At 36.4% G+C, this 16,239-nt stretch overlaps 1 protein-coding gene across 1 annotated transcript in view; it reads left to right on the top strand.

Annotated features, from left to right (window-relative positions):
- The window catches only part of LOC150080675 (ankyrin repeat and SAM domain-containing protein 6-like), a 270,192-nt gene that overhangs the window by 241,970 nt on the left and 11,983 nt on the right, over window positions 1-16,239 (top strand). Inside the window, exons 12-13 of the mRNA XM_090380780.1 lie at window positions 8,196-8,316; window positions 14,300-14,364. Of these exons, the coding sequence (XP_090236906.1) occupies window positions 8,196-8,316; window positions 14,300-14,364 (186 nt within the window). The remainder of the gene's footprint in view (window positions 1-8,195; window positions 8,317-14,299; window positions 14,365-16,239) is intronic.

Below are 16,239 nucleotides of genomic sequence, written 5' to 3'. Positions count from 1 at the left end.
TATTAAACTGTATCATCTGTACCTTAAACTGACTATCGTCCCATTCAGTGATGGTCTGTTGAAAGTCACCGAGCTTGTATTTATATGTAGGAATATTGTTACTATTAGGTTTGTGTTTCCTATAAGGTCTGGGTTTACCCATGCCTTTGATGACTTGAAATTAGCATTAGTAGAGGCATACAATGCAATAAACCAGGTTATGCAGCATCAGCCAAAAAAAAAAAAAAAAAAAAAACCCATTTCACCCCTCCATTCATTCCAAATGTCTGTCCAGCTCAGCCTTAAATTTATTTAAGGCTGAGCTGGACAAACTTCCACAACAAAAGATGTAAATCTGTTCCACCAATCAACTACCTGCTGGCTAAAGGAAAATTTCTGCACATCTATTCTACAACTGTCTTTCCTCAATTTGAAACTGTGTCCCCTCAGGTTCTTAATCTGAGCAAGAGGAAGAATCTCATTAGCATTCAGCTTGCTCAACTCATTCAAGGCCTTATACACTTCAATCAGATCACCTTGCAGGTGCCTACTCTCCAGGCACTGCAATTTGCAGAACTTAAGCCTTTGTTGGTAAGAGCACCCCCTTTGTTCCCCTCACCAATCTTGTTGCCCTTTGTTCTTGCAACTCTACATCTTTCCTAAAATGAGGCCTCCAGTCCTGTACACAGTACTCACTCTAGGTGTGGCCTGACCATTGCCTTGTATAATGGGATAATAACCTCCCTGTCCCTGCTAGCAAAAGTCCTATATATCATATATGTCATATTGAAATATGAAATTTGTCTTATATGCAATGTTCTGTAATATTATTGGTGATGATTTTGTAGTTAAACTTATTATTGAGTCCATAAGGATAAAGAGTTTTTAACTTTAGTATAAATACTTCTTCCTGTGTATTTCTGGTGCAAAGGTCAGGTACATGTGTTAGGATGGAGATATAGATTTTGGTAAAGCAGTGTGACTGGAAGTGTTTATATTCAATTTCTTGTTCAGAATTGCTATTGTTATTGTGATTATTGTAATTCTTGATATCTGACCTCTGTAGGTTAAGCCTGAGGTGAAGCTTATTTCCAGTTTGTCCTACATATTTCATGTTGCAGGTAATAAGATAAACTACATTGCTACATTTGCAGAATATAGGTTCATCAGTATTGTTAGAAACATGCTGTGGATGCATGTATAGGCATGTAAGACAGAGTTTGTTTGAGCATTTCTTAAATTTTAAATAGGAGTGGGGATGGTCAGAATTGGAGGCTGTAACCTCAACAGAATTCAGCCTAGCGGCATTAGATGCTGGTTTGTTCTGTGTGGTGTGTTAAATATGAGTTCTAAATTTGAGGAATGTAGTAGTAGTAGTAGTAGTAGCAGTGGCATGTGATGCAAGAAAGCAAGTGTATGAGCTTATGCAGCATCAGCCAAAAAAAAATCACACCATTCCCTCCAAATGCTTGTCCAGTTCCTCCTTAAATTTATTCAACCTATCAACTTCCACAACGACAGATGGAAGTTTGTTCCAGCAATTAACCACCCGCTGGCTAAAGGCAAATTTCCGCACATCTATTCTACATCTGTCCTTTCTTAATTTGAATTTATGCCCCCTTAGGTTCGTAATCTGAACAAGTGGAAGGATCCCATCAGAATTCAGCGTGCTCAACCCATTCAAGGCCTTATATACCTCAATTAGATCACCACGCAGGTGCCTAGTCTCCAGCCACTGCAATTTGCAGAACTTAAGCCTCTCTTGGTAAGAGGATCCCTTCATTCCCCTCACCAATCTTGTTGCCCTTCTCTGCACACGCTCAAGTAAATCTACATCCTTCCTAAAATGAGGCCTCCAGACCTGTACGCAGTACTCAAGGCGTGGCCTGACCATTGCCTTATACAGAGGGATAATCACCTCCTTTTCCCTGCTAGCAAAATTCCTATATATCATATATCATTGACAAAACCCCATGACCTGCCCTGGCAGCCTGTCTGCATTGCTCAGAAAACTTCATATCTGACTGCACAATTACTCCCAGGTCTTTTTCATTTTCTACCACCTTAAGTGTAGTACCACACAGTTGGTATGTTTCTCTGGGGTTACTTCTACCCATATGCAGTACTTTGCATTTGTCAAGGTTAAACTTCAGTTGCCACTTCTTAGCCCATCTGCCCAAATTATCTAGATCCTGTTGCAGTAGCACACTGCCATTACTGTCATTAACAACCCTGCCAACCTTTGTATCATCTGCAAACTTCAACATTAAGCCTGATATACCTTCATCAATATTATTGATAAATATACAAAACAACAGTGGACCTAACACCGAACCCTGTGGGACTCCACTAATAACGTTAGACCAAGAAGAGCAGCACCCATTGATTACCACCCTCTGTCTTCTCCCACTTAACCATCCTTTTATCCATTGTAGCAACTTACCCTTAATACCATTCTGCTCCAATGTGTACAATAGTCTTCCATGCGCAACAGTGTCAAAAGCTTTCCTGAAATCCAAATATATGATATCAAAATTATTTTTTGCATCCAGTTCCTTTGTAACCACATCATAATATCCTATCAAATTTGTCAGACAAGACTTTCCCTTAACAAACCCATGCTGTGTCTGAATTATTGTTGCAGTCTTGTCTAGATGATTCTGCAATGCATCTTTAACCAGTGACTCCATTATTTTACCCGGAACAGAAGTTAAACTAACTGGTCTGTAATTACTCGTGTCACCCTTCGATCCCCCTTTGTGAATTGGGGATACATTTGCACATCTCCAGTCCGTGGGAACCTCCCCTGAGTCCAAGGACGCTCTCATAATTATGGCTGAGGGTTTGCTTAGTTGCTTTGCCGCCTCCTTTAATATAACTGGATAGATCCCATCCACCCCAGGTGCTTTTCTTATGTTTAACTTCAACAATTTCTCCTCCACTTTGCTTTCAGTTATTCCAGAATCATTAAGTATCCTGCTACAATTTGATAACCTTCTGCCATTTTCAAACCTTAATAATTCCTCATGTGTGAATGTAGATGCAAAATACTCATTCAGTTTGTTTGCTATCTGAGCAGGATCATCAACAGTCAAACCATCGATGTCAAGTGGACGAATCAGATTCATCCCCTTCCTTTTAGAGTTTATATAAGTAAAGAAATCCTTGCTGTTTTTCTTAACATCTTTTGCCAAGGATTTCTCGTAATCTGACTTCGCCTGCCTAACCTCCTTTGTCACCTGATCACCTGATGTTTCGAGGAACTGTGCAGAGCATAAGCTCCGGGGGCAAATTTGTACTTCTCTGTCCATGTAGTATGTTATTTGTAAGTTGACTATTCATAAAAAGCATGTAAACATAAGGACATGAATAATAAAAAATAAAATTAAATTAACCCTGTAGCTAAGTCTCTAATATAGTTTTTCTTTAGATACTTTCATCTACTCTACTATATATGTGCACTTTATTTTCCTGCTGTCTTCTTCTGCAACATACTATATGAAAACTCCATGTATCACTCCATTTCTTATTATACTTTCGGTTTTGGTTCGTTTCTAGGCCTGTTCTGACATATATATTTTTTCACGTGGTTTTTTCTCCTGCAGTACAAGCATTTGGTATTCATCTCCTTTTTTATACTAACTCTTATAAAGCCAGAGCCCTTACTAAAAGGTTGGGCCTTACAACCCAGGTAGCTTAGTAAGTTTTAATAACTTTTTCTATACTTTCACTTTTCTACTTTCTAATTCTACCTTTCTTGCAGTTCATAGAGCTATTAGTGCAATAGAAGGATAATACAAACATTCCAACTATCCTCATTCTATTGCTATTTTTGGCTTTATTTAATTACGCCTTTATCCCTTCCTCATCCTCAATTTAATACCTCCCCCTATACCATGTGCTTGTTATTATTTGTTTTAATTCTTCTAATCTCCACAAAATTCCAACACTAAATTATTTTAATTCTTCTAATCGCCACAAAATTATAACACTAAAATATTTTTTGACATTTACTAAAAAATCTACATATATTTCAAAACCTTTTTCCCACTCTGAAAACACTTAATTATATATTTTTTAACCTTATCCTTATTGTCACCTTAATAATTTTCATTTCATTGACACTGTGTTGGGACTACCTTATCCATACTGTAAAAGAATGTGCTAATTTTTTTCATTTTGCTTTTTGGTTTTATTTAACTTTTCTTCTACTGTTATGGACAAGTATAGAAACACAGTTCCTGATACATGGTTAGGTGTGGTCCCCTGATGAAATACCCTAAATATGTATCAATATTTACTTCCACACATCAGACTTTGCATTTTTGCCTTCCCTATATTCGACCTATAACTAAATTTACCCATCCATTTCTAATGACAGCTTTACCATCTTTATTTTATTCTACTTTGTTTTGTTTAATCATTTGGTATTAATAATTTTACTTTACAGTTCCTTCACCTCCAAATTGGCTTTGCAATTCAGCCCATAATTTTCTTAATTCATCATAAATTTTAGGATATTAACATTCTTTCACCTTTTTCAAATTTACTTCTTTACTTCTTTTTCAACACAGTTTTCAATTAAGTTTAAGTCAAAAATTTGCTGTACATATTAAAACTCATTCAATAGCCTAGACACATACTCTACATATATGCTGCATTGTTGTAGCCTAGGTATGGGCGCACTGCCCAGTAAATTTAACTGATGCCCAGATAAAATTTAAGCAATTATCGCAGTATTTATGGTACTGCTCATTTATCTCGATCAATATTAATTCAAACGTACTATGCAATCGAGATCAATGCGACAGGAGCATAAAATGTTAAATTATGCGATTAATTTTTGCTCTGGATCGCTTGTCACACTTATAAATAACAGAAAATTTTATAATATTGCAAAGTATTACACTTCCCCACCCAGCTACTTCATAATGTCCCACCGGGCTGGCAAAATTTTCTGGGGAGAACACTGACATAAATGCTGCAGTGCCAGCTCTACTGTCTCACATGCACATGTGCCAATAGCTCCCCTCAGGTAATCAGTAACTTGCAACAGTGTTCAGTATTCTTAATTCCATTCTGACGAGATGATGTGATAGGTTTTCATTTCACAATTTATTTTTTACCCAATTAAATATGATTGAAAATATATTTGCATCTTGGCTAGAAATCACTGCCAACAACATGCATTCTGTTTGGCAGCATGTTTTGCCCCATTTGGCAAATGATTTCACTGGTTTTGAATCACAAATTCAGACAATTGCCAAATTCAGCAAACTGCATATGAAGAAGAGGAAAACAATTCTGAAGTGGATAACATTGAAGTGGCACCAAAAGAATTTTCACCAGAAGAATTGGGGAAAGTTTTTTGGGAGGTTGACATGGCCTGCGAGACGATTATGAATGGAGATCCGGATGTTGAACGTAGCATCAAGATATGGCAAATTTACAAGATGGGATTCGATTCTACAAAGACTTGTATGCCGAGAAAAAGAAACAATTTCGTTATTAAAATACTTAAATAAACAATAAAGCTGTTTTCTCATCTCTCATGATGTTACCTTTTCATTAATAAAATTTTTGCAATATTTTTTATTTCAAATCCTTTATTTGGTTATCAAGTGTAAATTGTTTATAGATTTATTATAATTTATTTATAGACTGTTTCTTTGGTACGCATTCAGTTAAAACCTATTATAATTATACCTCAATCAGCATAGTTTCACATAACACAGAATAGTTGTGGTACCAATTATCAGTGCTATGCGGAGTATTGCTGTATATATATATATATATACATACTCATACTATAAATTCATTAAATTTATATAAATTCATAATATATGTAATATATATACATACTCATTATATAAACTTGTCAAACTTATATAAACTCATAACATAAACTTATAATGTAGATAATTTCATTTTGACTCTTAGCCATATTAGTTCTTACTCTCTTTCATAAATTTGCAGAATCCTCCTCTACCAATTTCTCTAGAAATATAAATAGAATTCAGAATGGTAATTATTCTTCTCATCATTAGAGACATGTTATTCATTGTTACCAAATATCCACACTTAGTGAAGAGTTTTATCTGTGATCTGATACAATACTACTTCTTAACACATATGCTCCATTTTATGTATAAAGCATCAAAGAGTACTATAAGTGCTGTGCTGTAGTAAGTGTTCAAAAAAGCAATCAAAAACATATGCATTCAAAAAGCAATCAAGTGCTATGCCATAATTCTTATAGGTGGTCATTCTAAAGTGCTCTTTTCTGCTGAACTAATGGCAATTCAGGTTGCACTGAAGCATATTGAGTCCTCCAATATTGAAAACAGTATAATTTTATCTGATTCTCTAAGTGCACTTCAAGCTATGGAAAACACCATGAATATCACCCATAGTCCTAAAAGAAATAACAAACTCTTTATATACCTTATCTGAACTTGGGAGAAACAGAAGTTGGGTCCTGGGACATGGCAATTCCAGGAAATGAATTAGCCAACGCTTCCACAAAATCAGCTGACTTACACCTCAAGACTATAGGCAAATAATCCAGGAAAAATGCATGTATCAGTGGCAGTTAAGATGGCAAAATGAACTTAACAATAAGCTTCAAAATATCAAACCAAATCTTGGCATTGGCCTTCAAGTTTCAGTTCAATTTGACAAGCGGTAATACTAGCTCATCTGTAAATAGGTCACACTAATATTACTTGTGGTTACCTTATAAGAGGAGAGATTCCCCCTCAGTGTCATCACTGTGCTTTTTGTGAAGCATATCCTTGTGGAATGCACAAAATTTGCAATAGAATAATCTCCAGAATCTCTTCACTCCAGCCACAGCAGAAGATCCCCCCCTAACACTTTGCTTCTGGGAAAAAATAACTAATGTCTCAAACCTTTTTACTTTTCTCAAAATGATCAATGTATACCACAACCTTTAGCTAGTCAGAAATTAATTTTCCGGTACTATCTTTGTAATTATCTTGATCTGTAAAGAAATAACATACATATATACCATATGTATGGCACTGGCCATAGATGCCAATGCACCTAAAAATCCTCAAACAAGCAATAAAGTGCTCAATATGTGAGTAATGTAAAAGTAAAGCCACATGAAATTAACTGCTCAATTCTGTGAACACACTGAACTCAATTTTGAGTTTTGTTCTGATTATCAGTTCAGCCCAAGAGTAAGTGTTCACTTTTAACTATGAATTCCAGACTTTAACTTTTCAACCATTATTTACAAATTTTTGAATGTTGAGGATTTCAGAGTGCTTTTATTTCTCAACATTCTAAAAGTTGTGAAACATTGAATGCAGTTTATTAAATATAGGTGGCAGTGAATGTATTAAAGCTTGTTTTCATTATTTTGTCATTCTTCTTAAAAGCTGTTCCAAACCGTAAGAAAAACATATGTTATTTTTTTTATTTATTTATTATTATTTTTTTGTTTTGTTTCTTTACAGCATAAATATTCATTTAATGCAAAGGTTTAAATTAAAATGTATAAAATTGATAAAATGTATTTACAATTTGTTGTTTCTTAAAGGCACATGGAAACAAGAAGATTTATTAACCATTCCATATACATAAATTTATTCATGTGTGAGCTGTAAAGAGTATATACGTACATTTTGAAGGTTGTTTCAGATAATGCATCTGTTTATATACAGATTTCCTCGAAATGTTCTAATAGGTACTACTATCTCTTATTCGTGTTTCCAATAAAAGATGGCAGAAGTTTTTAGCCTCAGTTGCCCAGTTTTGTCCGAATCTAAAGAAACACTGTGGAATTCAGACCTAGAATTTAATGAAACAAATCTGCAAGAATCAGAAAATGTGATAAGTAATAAATGTAGAAGGAATCATATCAAAAAAAAAGTAACAGTAACTTATTTTATTTACAATATTTTTTAGGAATTATAATTTGGTTTTGATGATAATTTGACTCTATTTTAGGGAGGTCAACTCACAACAAAATAATATTTAAAAGCATTGATCACAAAGTTTTCATATTTAGAAAACTTCAAAATTCCATGACCAAACTCACTCCACAGAGTCAGTAACTAGCAGAAATCTGGCTAGCCCACACATTGACTGAACTTACTGCTGAAAAAGTAAAAGAATAACAGAACATTTGTTAATAGTAGTAGAAGATAATTTGTTGTTGAATGTTAAAACTGTTTTATTAATTTCAGAAAAATTCTCCTGTTGTTTCCATTCGTCCTGTCAAATTACTGTCAAAGTACAACAATGGCAATATAAATTTAAATACCAGTTATGCTTCCCCGCTGTCATCTTTTAGCAAGAATTGTTCAAGTAAGCTGCATTCCATATTTTTAAAATGATATTGATAATAAGAAATGTGTTTATTTTTTTTATTTAGTAATTGCTCACAGAGTACATTATATAAGATCCCTAAATAAATCAGATTCATCCTGTAGAATTAACCTGATTTCATTTACATAAAATATAATAAAATAAAATTCAAATAGTCCATAATGTAATATGATAGTTCTGAGATCTGAAGACTTACTTAACAAGCAATGTTGAGAAAAGTGGCTAGTTAGGGTTAATGAAAATGTCTGCAATTCTACCCCGACAAAATAGGAGGGAGTACATGATGAGGGCATTGTCAATCAATTTGACACTGGAGAGATTGCACAAGGCTCATGGGGTAGAATTTTTCTCAGTGTGGTCTTTGCTTGTTAACATGAGAGATTGCTTCTACAGGGATGGGATACACTCAAATAGAAAGGATGCAAGAATATTTGCTGATGCTGTTGAGGCAGTGTTAGGATGGTCGAAAAACTACTAGCATGGGTGAATAGACAGACTAATACATTAACAATAGCTGAAGGCAGAGGTATAAGTTATTCTTACACTTCAAACATGCAGCAGAGCAAGAACAATGCTGGAGAGCACGGTACCAGGGATTTCAAGGTGCTGTGTTTTCATTATGGAGCAAGGAAATACATGAGTTGTGTTAGGGTAACTAAGCAAGAAAAGTTACATGTATACTTGCATGTAGAACAATGCTAGGAGCATAATAAATAAATTTGATGAATTTGAAATCAAGTCATGAAATGCAGACATTGTGGTAATATCACAGATGTGATATCACTCAGATATAAGGGTAACTACCATCAAGGGTAAAGGGAAAGATTTTAGCTATCATAAAGGTAACTACAGTGGTCTCAGTTTTTAAATTCTATACAGGGAGACCAAATGATGATGTTACCATCAGAAAATTCTAAATGGGAAGCATTCGTGGAAATAATCATAGAAGCTACTAAGCTTTTCATACCAACTAAGTTCATTTAGACCTAAATAGATGTCAGATGAACTAATGACTTGTGGAAGAGAAGAAAAATGCATGGGATGCATATAAATTATCAGGTGATACTAGTGTCTTCTGTATTTATTAATGATATTGATGAGGGTATAAAAAGGTAAAGGTAAATTGCAGCATTATCAATCCACTGCAGGATGGAAGCCTCCTCAACAATTCATGTTGAGGGAAAATGGACCATAATCTGCCACGCTGGTCCAATGTGGATTGGCAGATCTGCCTTATTTAGCAGTCAGGGGCTTGAACCCCAGTCTACTCAAAGAGCTTGTGCTATTGCACTCCCGCTCCTATCAGCCTTAATGTTTAAGTTTGCTGATGATACAATGGTTAGCAGGGTGGTTAATGACAGCAATGAAGGTATGCTTCTGCAATGTCTAGAAAAATCAGGCAGATGGGCTGAGGAAAAGCAATTGAAGTTTAACATTGACAAATGCAGTGTACTGCATATGGGTAGGAGTAATTGCAGAGGAATGTTTTAACTGTGTGGTACTACACTTAGGTTAGAGGAAAATGAAAAAGTCCTTGGGGTAATTGTGCAGTCAGATATGAAGTTCTCTGAGCAATGCAGACTGGCTGCCAGGACAGCTCATGGGGTTTTGTCAGTGATATACAGGAACTTTACTAGCAGGAATAAGAAGGTAGTAGTAGTAGTGGCATGTGATGCAAGAAAGCAAATGTATGAGATTATGCAGCATCAGCAAAAAAAAAAAAAAAAAAATCACACCATTCCCTCCAAATGCCTGTCCAGTTCCTCCTTAAATTTATTCAACCTATCAACTTCCACAACGACAGATGGACGTTTGTTCCAGCAATTAACCACCCGCTGGCTAAAGGCAAATTTCCGCACATCTATTCTACATCTGTCCTTTCTTAATTTGAATTTATGCCCCCTTAGGTTCGTAATCTGAACAAGTGGAAGGATCCCATCAGAATTCAGCCTGCTGAACCCATCCAAGGCCTTATACACCTCAATCAGATCACCGCGCAGGTGCCTAGTCTCCAGCCACTGCAATTTGCAGAACTTAAGCCTCTCTTGATAAGAGGATCCCTTCATTCCCCTCACCAATCTTGTTGCCCTTCTTTGTACACGCTCAAGTAAATCTACATCCTTCCTAAAATGAGGCCTCTAGACCTGTACGCAGTACTCAAGGTGTGGCCTGACCATTGCCTTATACAGAGGGATAATCACCTCCTTTTCCCTGCTAGCAAAATTCCTATATATCATATATCATTGACAAAACCCCATGACCTGCCCTGGCAGCCTGTCTGCATTGCTCAGAAAACTTCATATCTGCCTGCACAATTACTCCCAGGTCTTTTTCATTTTCTACCACCTTAAGTGTAGTACCACACAGTTGGTACGTTTCTCTGGGGTTACTTCTACCCATATGCAGTACTTTGCATTTGTCAAGGTTAAACTTCAGTTGCCATTTCTTAGCCCATCTGCCCAAATTATCTAGATCCTGTTGCAGTAGCACACTGCCATTACTGTCATTAACAACCCTGCCAACCTTTGTATCATCTGCAAACTTTGACACTAAGCCTGATATACCTTCATCAATATCATTGATAAATATACAAAACAACAGTGGACCCAACACCGAACCCTGTGGGACTCCACTAATAACATTAGTCCAAGAAGAGCAGCACCCATTGATTACCACCCTCTGTCTTCTCGCACTTAACCATCCTTTTATCCATTGTAGCAACTTACCCTTAATACCATTCTGCTCCAATTTGTACAATAGTCTTCCATGCGCAACAGTGTCAAAAGCTTTCCTGAAATCCAAATATGTGATATCAAAATTATTTCAGTGTAGGTGATTATCTCATTGTAAAAGGCAGTGGTCAGTCTGCATCTTGAGTATTGCATACAGGTCTTGAGGCCTCGTTTTAGGAAGAATGTAGAGCTGCTGGAACAGGTACAGAGAAGGGGAATGATATTGGTGAGCGGAAAAGGTGGTGCTATTCCCAAGAAAGGATTCAATACTGCAAATTGCAGCATCTGGAAACTAGGCACCTGTAAGGTGATCTGATTGGTGTTTAAGGCTTTTAATGGCTTGAAAAAACTCAGTGCTGATGGGTTTCTTCCTCTTCGGAGAGGAAGAAACTTCCTCTCAGAAACATAATAGTTTCTTCCTCTTCTGAGAGGAAGAAGCCCATCAGCATTGAGGGGATGAATAGATGAAATGGGAATTTTATATTTTTTATTTTTTATTTTTATTTTTTTTATTGCCAATGATATATAGGAATTTTGCTAGTAGGGAAAAGGAGGTGATTATCTCTTTGTATAAGGCAATAGTCAGGCCATGCCTTGAGTGCTGCATACAGGCCTGGAAGCTTCATTTTAGTAAGGATGTAGATTTGCTTGAGTGTGTACAGAGAAGGGCAACAAGATTGGTGAGGGGAACGAAGGGGTTCTCTTACCAAGAAAGGATTAAGTTCTGCAAATTGCAGCGGCTGGAGACAAGGCACCTGTGAGGTGATCTGATTGAGGTGTATAAGGCCTGGAATGGGTTGAGCATGCTGAATTCTGTTGGGATTCTTCCCCTTGCTCAGATTACAAACCTGAGGAGGCATAAATTCAAATTGAGGAAAGACAGTTGTAGAATAAATGTGCAGAGATTTGCCTTTAGCCAGCAGGTGGTTAATTGCTGGAACACTTCCATCTGTTGTTGTGGAGGTTGATAGCTTAAATAAATTCAAGGAGGAACTGGACAAACTTTTAGAGGCAATGGATGTGTGAAATTGTGTGTGTTTTTTTTTTTTTTTTTTGCTGTTGTTTTTTGTGATGCAAGAAAGCAAGCTCGTATGCTTGCTTTCTTGCATCACATACCTCCATTACTACTACTACTATTATTACAGTCAGTCTTCGTATAACACGTCTTTACACTACACGAATTTGATCATACACGATTTATAAATAGGGGAACGTTATCTTATAAAACACAAACCAAATTCGCTTATGCACGATTCGCCTTTGTGTTTACAAGAAATGGCAGTCGAATGCAGAATTACCCCAACTGAACGCAACATGATAGGAATGAGGAGAAGATCCTGAAAATGTATTTATGTGTTTTTATATAAGTGAAGGGGAAACACATTTCACCATAATAACGTAAAAACCAACACAATTCCAGCTATCGGTATAATCGCAAATGCAATTAGATCGAGTTTACCACCAGTTTATAACAGATTCCACTAGCAGAAACGCAACTGGAAATTGTTTTTATTGTTTTATGGTAGTAATCCCTAGAAATGTGTGGTGTTAATCTCTGCCTTTACGGTGTTGTTTATTCAGTTGCCACACGCGCGCAGCTTTGTTTGTGTATCAAGCGTGCTTCCTCGTTTTGTAATTGTGCTTTATTCCTAAAAATGAGTAAAATACTTAAAAGGTGTGAAAAGGAAGCATCCTGGTGAAGACACTGCAGATTCAGAGAGAAAAAGAAAAGCAATATCGATAAACAGAGGCGGACTGGGTCAAAAATTCTTACCCGGGAAAATTTATAGTGGCCTCATACTATGGTTTATGGCCAAAATCACACCGGCCTCTGGCCCACCGTTGTTTCCCCGGTAAGGCTCATGGCCAGTCCGCCTCTGTCGATAGAGAAAAAATATAAAATTGTGAAATGCTTTGAGCGAAATGAAAGACCATGTGATATTGCACATGCTACAGACCTAAATGAGGCAATGCCAAGAATTACAAAGAATGCAGAGAAAATAAAAACAACTTTCATAGCAGGAACAACTCAAAGTGTAATTAAAATCCATTAGATTAAGACACAAAGAATTGGAAGAGATGGAACGAACAGCTGTCATCTGTTTGGATATAAAATCAAACAAAAAACAAGTTTGCTTACAATAGAAGCAAAAGCATTAGCAATATTTTATTACGTAATAGTTGTAATAAAATACTTACATATTTTATTACGATTATTTATTGTGTTTGGTAATGTTTTGGTTACAAATGTGTGTTCAATCTCAGGTGGTCGGCACCTAACCCTATTTTTCCCATAAGGCCTATTGTTTATATTGCATGGTTTTTCATTGCACGAGGGTTTCTAGGAACACAACTATCATGCTGTACAAGGACTGACTGTACTTTGTATTTGGCCTTGAAATTATAAAGGAGAATCATAGTTCACAGAGTAAAGGGGGCAAAGTTACATAAACAGGAAACTGGTTCAAACAGCATTTATTATCAATATAAAAATTTATAAACTTCTTTTCAATATAGGCACCAAAAACATTTGTATACTTGTTCCATGGCTTTATCACATTCAGGAAACCCACTGCATAAAAAGAATTTCCCAGTGACATATCATTTTCAACCTTCGTGTGTTCAGAAATAAAATCGTGGGTCCTTTACTTTTAGCCTGAATCCACACTTCATTAGTGCAATGGAATTATCCTTGATTGCCTCCAACAAAGCAGTTTAAAGCTGTGTCATCAGCAAGGAACTAATGGTGACTGTTTTCCTACAATACATAGTATTGTCCTTCTGTATTTTCAAAAGCTTGGAGATGGCATGAATGCTGCATCATATTAGCATTAGCATTGGTAGAGGCATATGATGCTAGAAAGCAAGCTTATACAGCATCAGCCAAAAAAAAAAAAAAAAAAAAAAAACTTCCCATTTGCTCCAAAAGTTTGTCCAGTTCTTCCTTGAATTTATTTAAGCTATCAACTTCCACAACTACAGATATATTGCATAATTCTGAAAGAAATTAGGGACTGAATGTGCAGAATTATTCCTGGGCTATTGAGAGGTGGAGCCAGCTGCACATGCAGCATGTGCAGCTGACATATCCTTTATTGATCTTATAACCTACATTCATTTCCCAAATACTTTTTACTTCTCCTAAAATTTTGTAAGTTGTTTTTGAATTAAAACACATTAATTATTTATCGTGTACATAAGAATGCATTCATTTAATTTCCTTTATTTAGATCTCCAGCTATTGCTCAAAAATATGTGTTTAGAAAGATACCTACCTAAATTTGAAGACCATGAGGTAAGTACTTATGTAAGTCATATACTTTATTTTTAATAAAACATTTTTATTTGATGCCCAGAAAAAATTAAAGTTAATGGTGAAATCTTAGTTCCACTTCACTTATATTTTTTCTAGACCATTCTGGTTTAACCCTGCAAGTATTTGGTCATATCACGTTAAAAAAAAAAAAAAGAAAAATAGTAGCTGATTCTAAAGCTTATATGACAGGTTAATAGAAACATGTGTATGTTGGTTTTATACAGGGTGTCTCAAAAATATTGGTACAAACGTTTAGGGGAGGTAGGTAACATCTAAAGGAATGTGAATCACTTAGGAACCCATAACCGGAAACATCACCGTAAGTCGGTAGACGGCACTGTTCATCAGTTCGCGAGAGGGAAATTTTCAATGTTTTGTTCACGGACGAGGCTTATTTCACTCGGGAAGGCTTATTCAATCAGCACAATGCTCATGTGTGGGCTCACGACAACCCACACAGTGTGTGCCCCCATGCGACACAACATCGCTTCGCAATAAATGTGTGGGCAGGTATGGTCGGTGACTGCTTAGTCAGCCCATACCTGTTACCATCCCGCATGAACTCCGCTAAATATCGGATCTTTCTTGAACAAGTTCTATCAGGGTTACTTGACAAAGTTCCAGCAAATGTGAGATGCAACGTTTGGTTTCAACATGACAGGGCGCCTGCCCGTTATGGAAGGTGTGTTCGTGACCATTTGAACAGGTGTTTTGGGCGTCGATGGATTGGCCATGGTGGACCCGTTGCCTGGCCGCTACGCTCACCTGATTTATCGAGCCTTGATTTCTTTCTGTGGGGGGGCCATCAAATCTATCGTGTATGAATCGCCTGTGGAGACGGAAATGGATCTCGTCTGCGCTGCTGCTACTGTCAAAGAAACTCCAGGTGTGTTTGACTGTGTCCACCAATCCATGCTGCGTCGGTGATGCATGCATCGCGTCTCATGGTGGAACTTTCGAGCATCTGTTGTAACATCATGAAATGCATCCATCTCTTACTCCATTGTTAATATTATGTCAAATAAATGTTTGCCACTAATTACTGTCTTGTGTCATTTCTACTTCTTGTGCCTCTGCTACTACTTTCCCGTAACGTTTCCGGTTATGGGTTCCTATGCAATTCATATTCCTTCAGATGTTACCTACCTCCCCTAAACGTTTGTACCAATATTTTTGAGACACCCTGTATAATAGTCAGTATATTGAAAGTAGGAAATTGATCAGTTTACTACATAACCTAAATCAGTATTTCAAGACAATGATCCATGAGAGATACTGAAATAAAAGACAGTAATGAAAAAGTGACTTACTTCTTACCTTTTAAACTAATTTTCAGTTATATCTTTTCTTCTTTATCTGAAAATATTAGTATTAGCCATATAGTGCAAGGAAGCCTCAGGAATTTGCTGTACCAATGTAGAGGAAAGAAAGAAGTACATAAGAAAATACAAATTATTTGCTTCTCTCCTCATGTAGATAACTATCCAGTTAACCTTTGAATTTATTCAAAATGTATCCTCAACTACCTGTGAAGGCAACCTGTTCTAGCAATGAGTGACTCGCTGGATAAAAGAACTGCTCATCTTTTCTCATCCAAACTTCACAACTGTATGATACAAAATCTAATGAGATTTGATTTTGTATATTCTTAATTTTAAATGTCTGTTCAAAACTCTGGACTTCATTAGTTTTTCATGTGCATAGAAGCACTGTTTCCATTCAGGATATGGGACTTAATTTCATTAGTAATAGAGTTGGACTGGTTTATCTGCAAACCTAGATAGGCGAAATTTTGAACATGCTCAAATGAGAAGCTACTGGTTCTTAAATTTTCCATGCTATCTGCCGTTCTCT

This window comes from Mastigoproctus giganteus, chromosome 9 (genome assembly GCF_048544385.1).
Source record: "Mastigoproctus giganteus isolate SK-2022 chromosome 9, ASM4854438v1, whole genome shotgun sequence".
NCBI classification, from domain to species: Eukaryota; Metazoa; Arthropoda; class Arachnida; order Uropygi; family Thelyphonidae; genus Mastigoproctus; species Mastigoproctus giganteus.
This window is presented reverse-complemented; position numbering and strand designations above follow the sequence as displayed.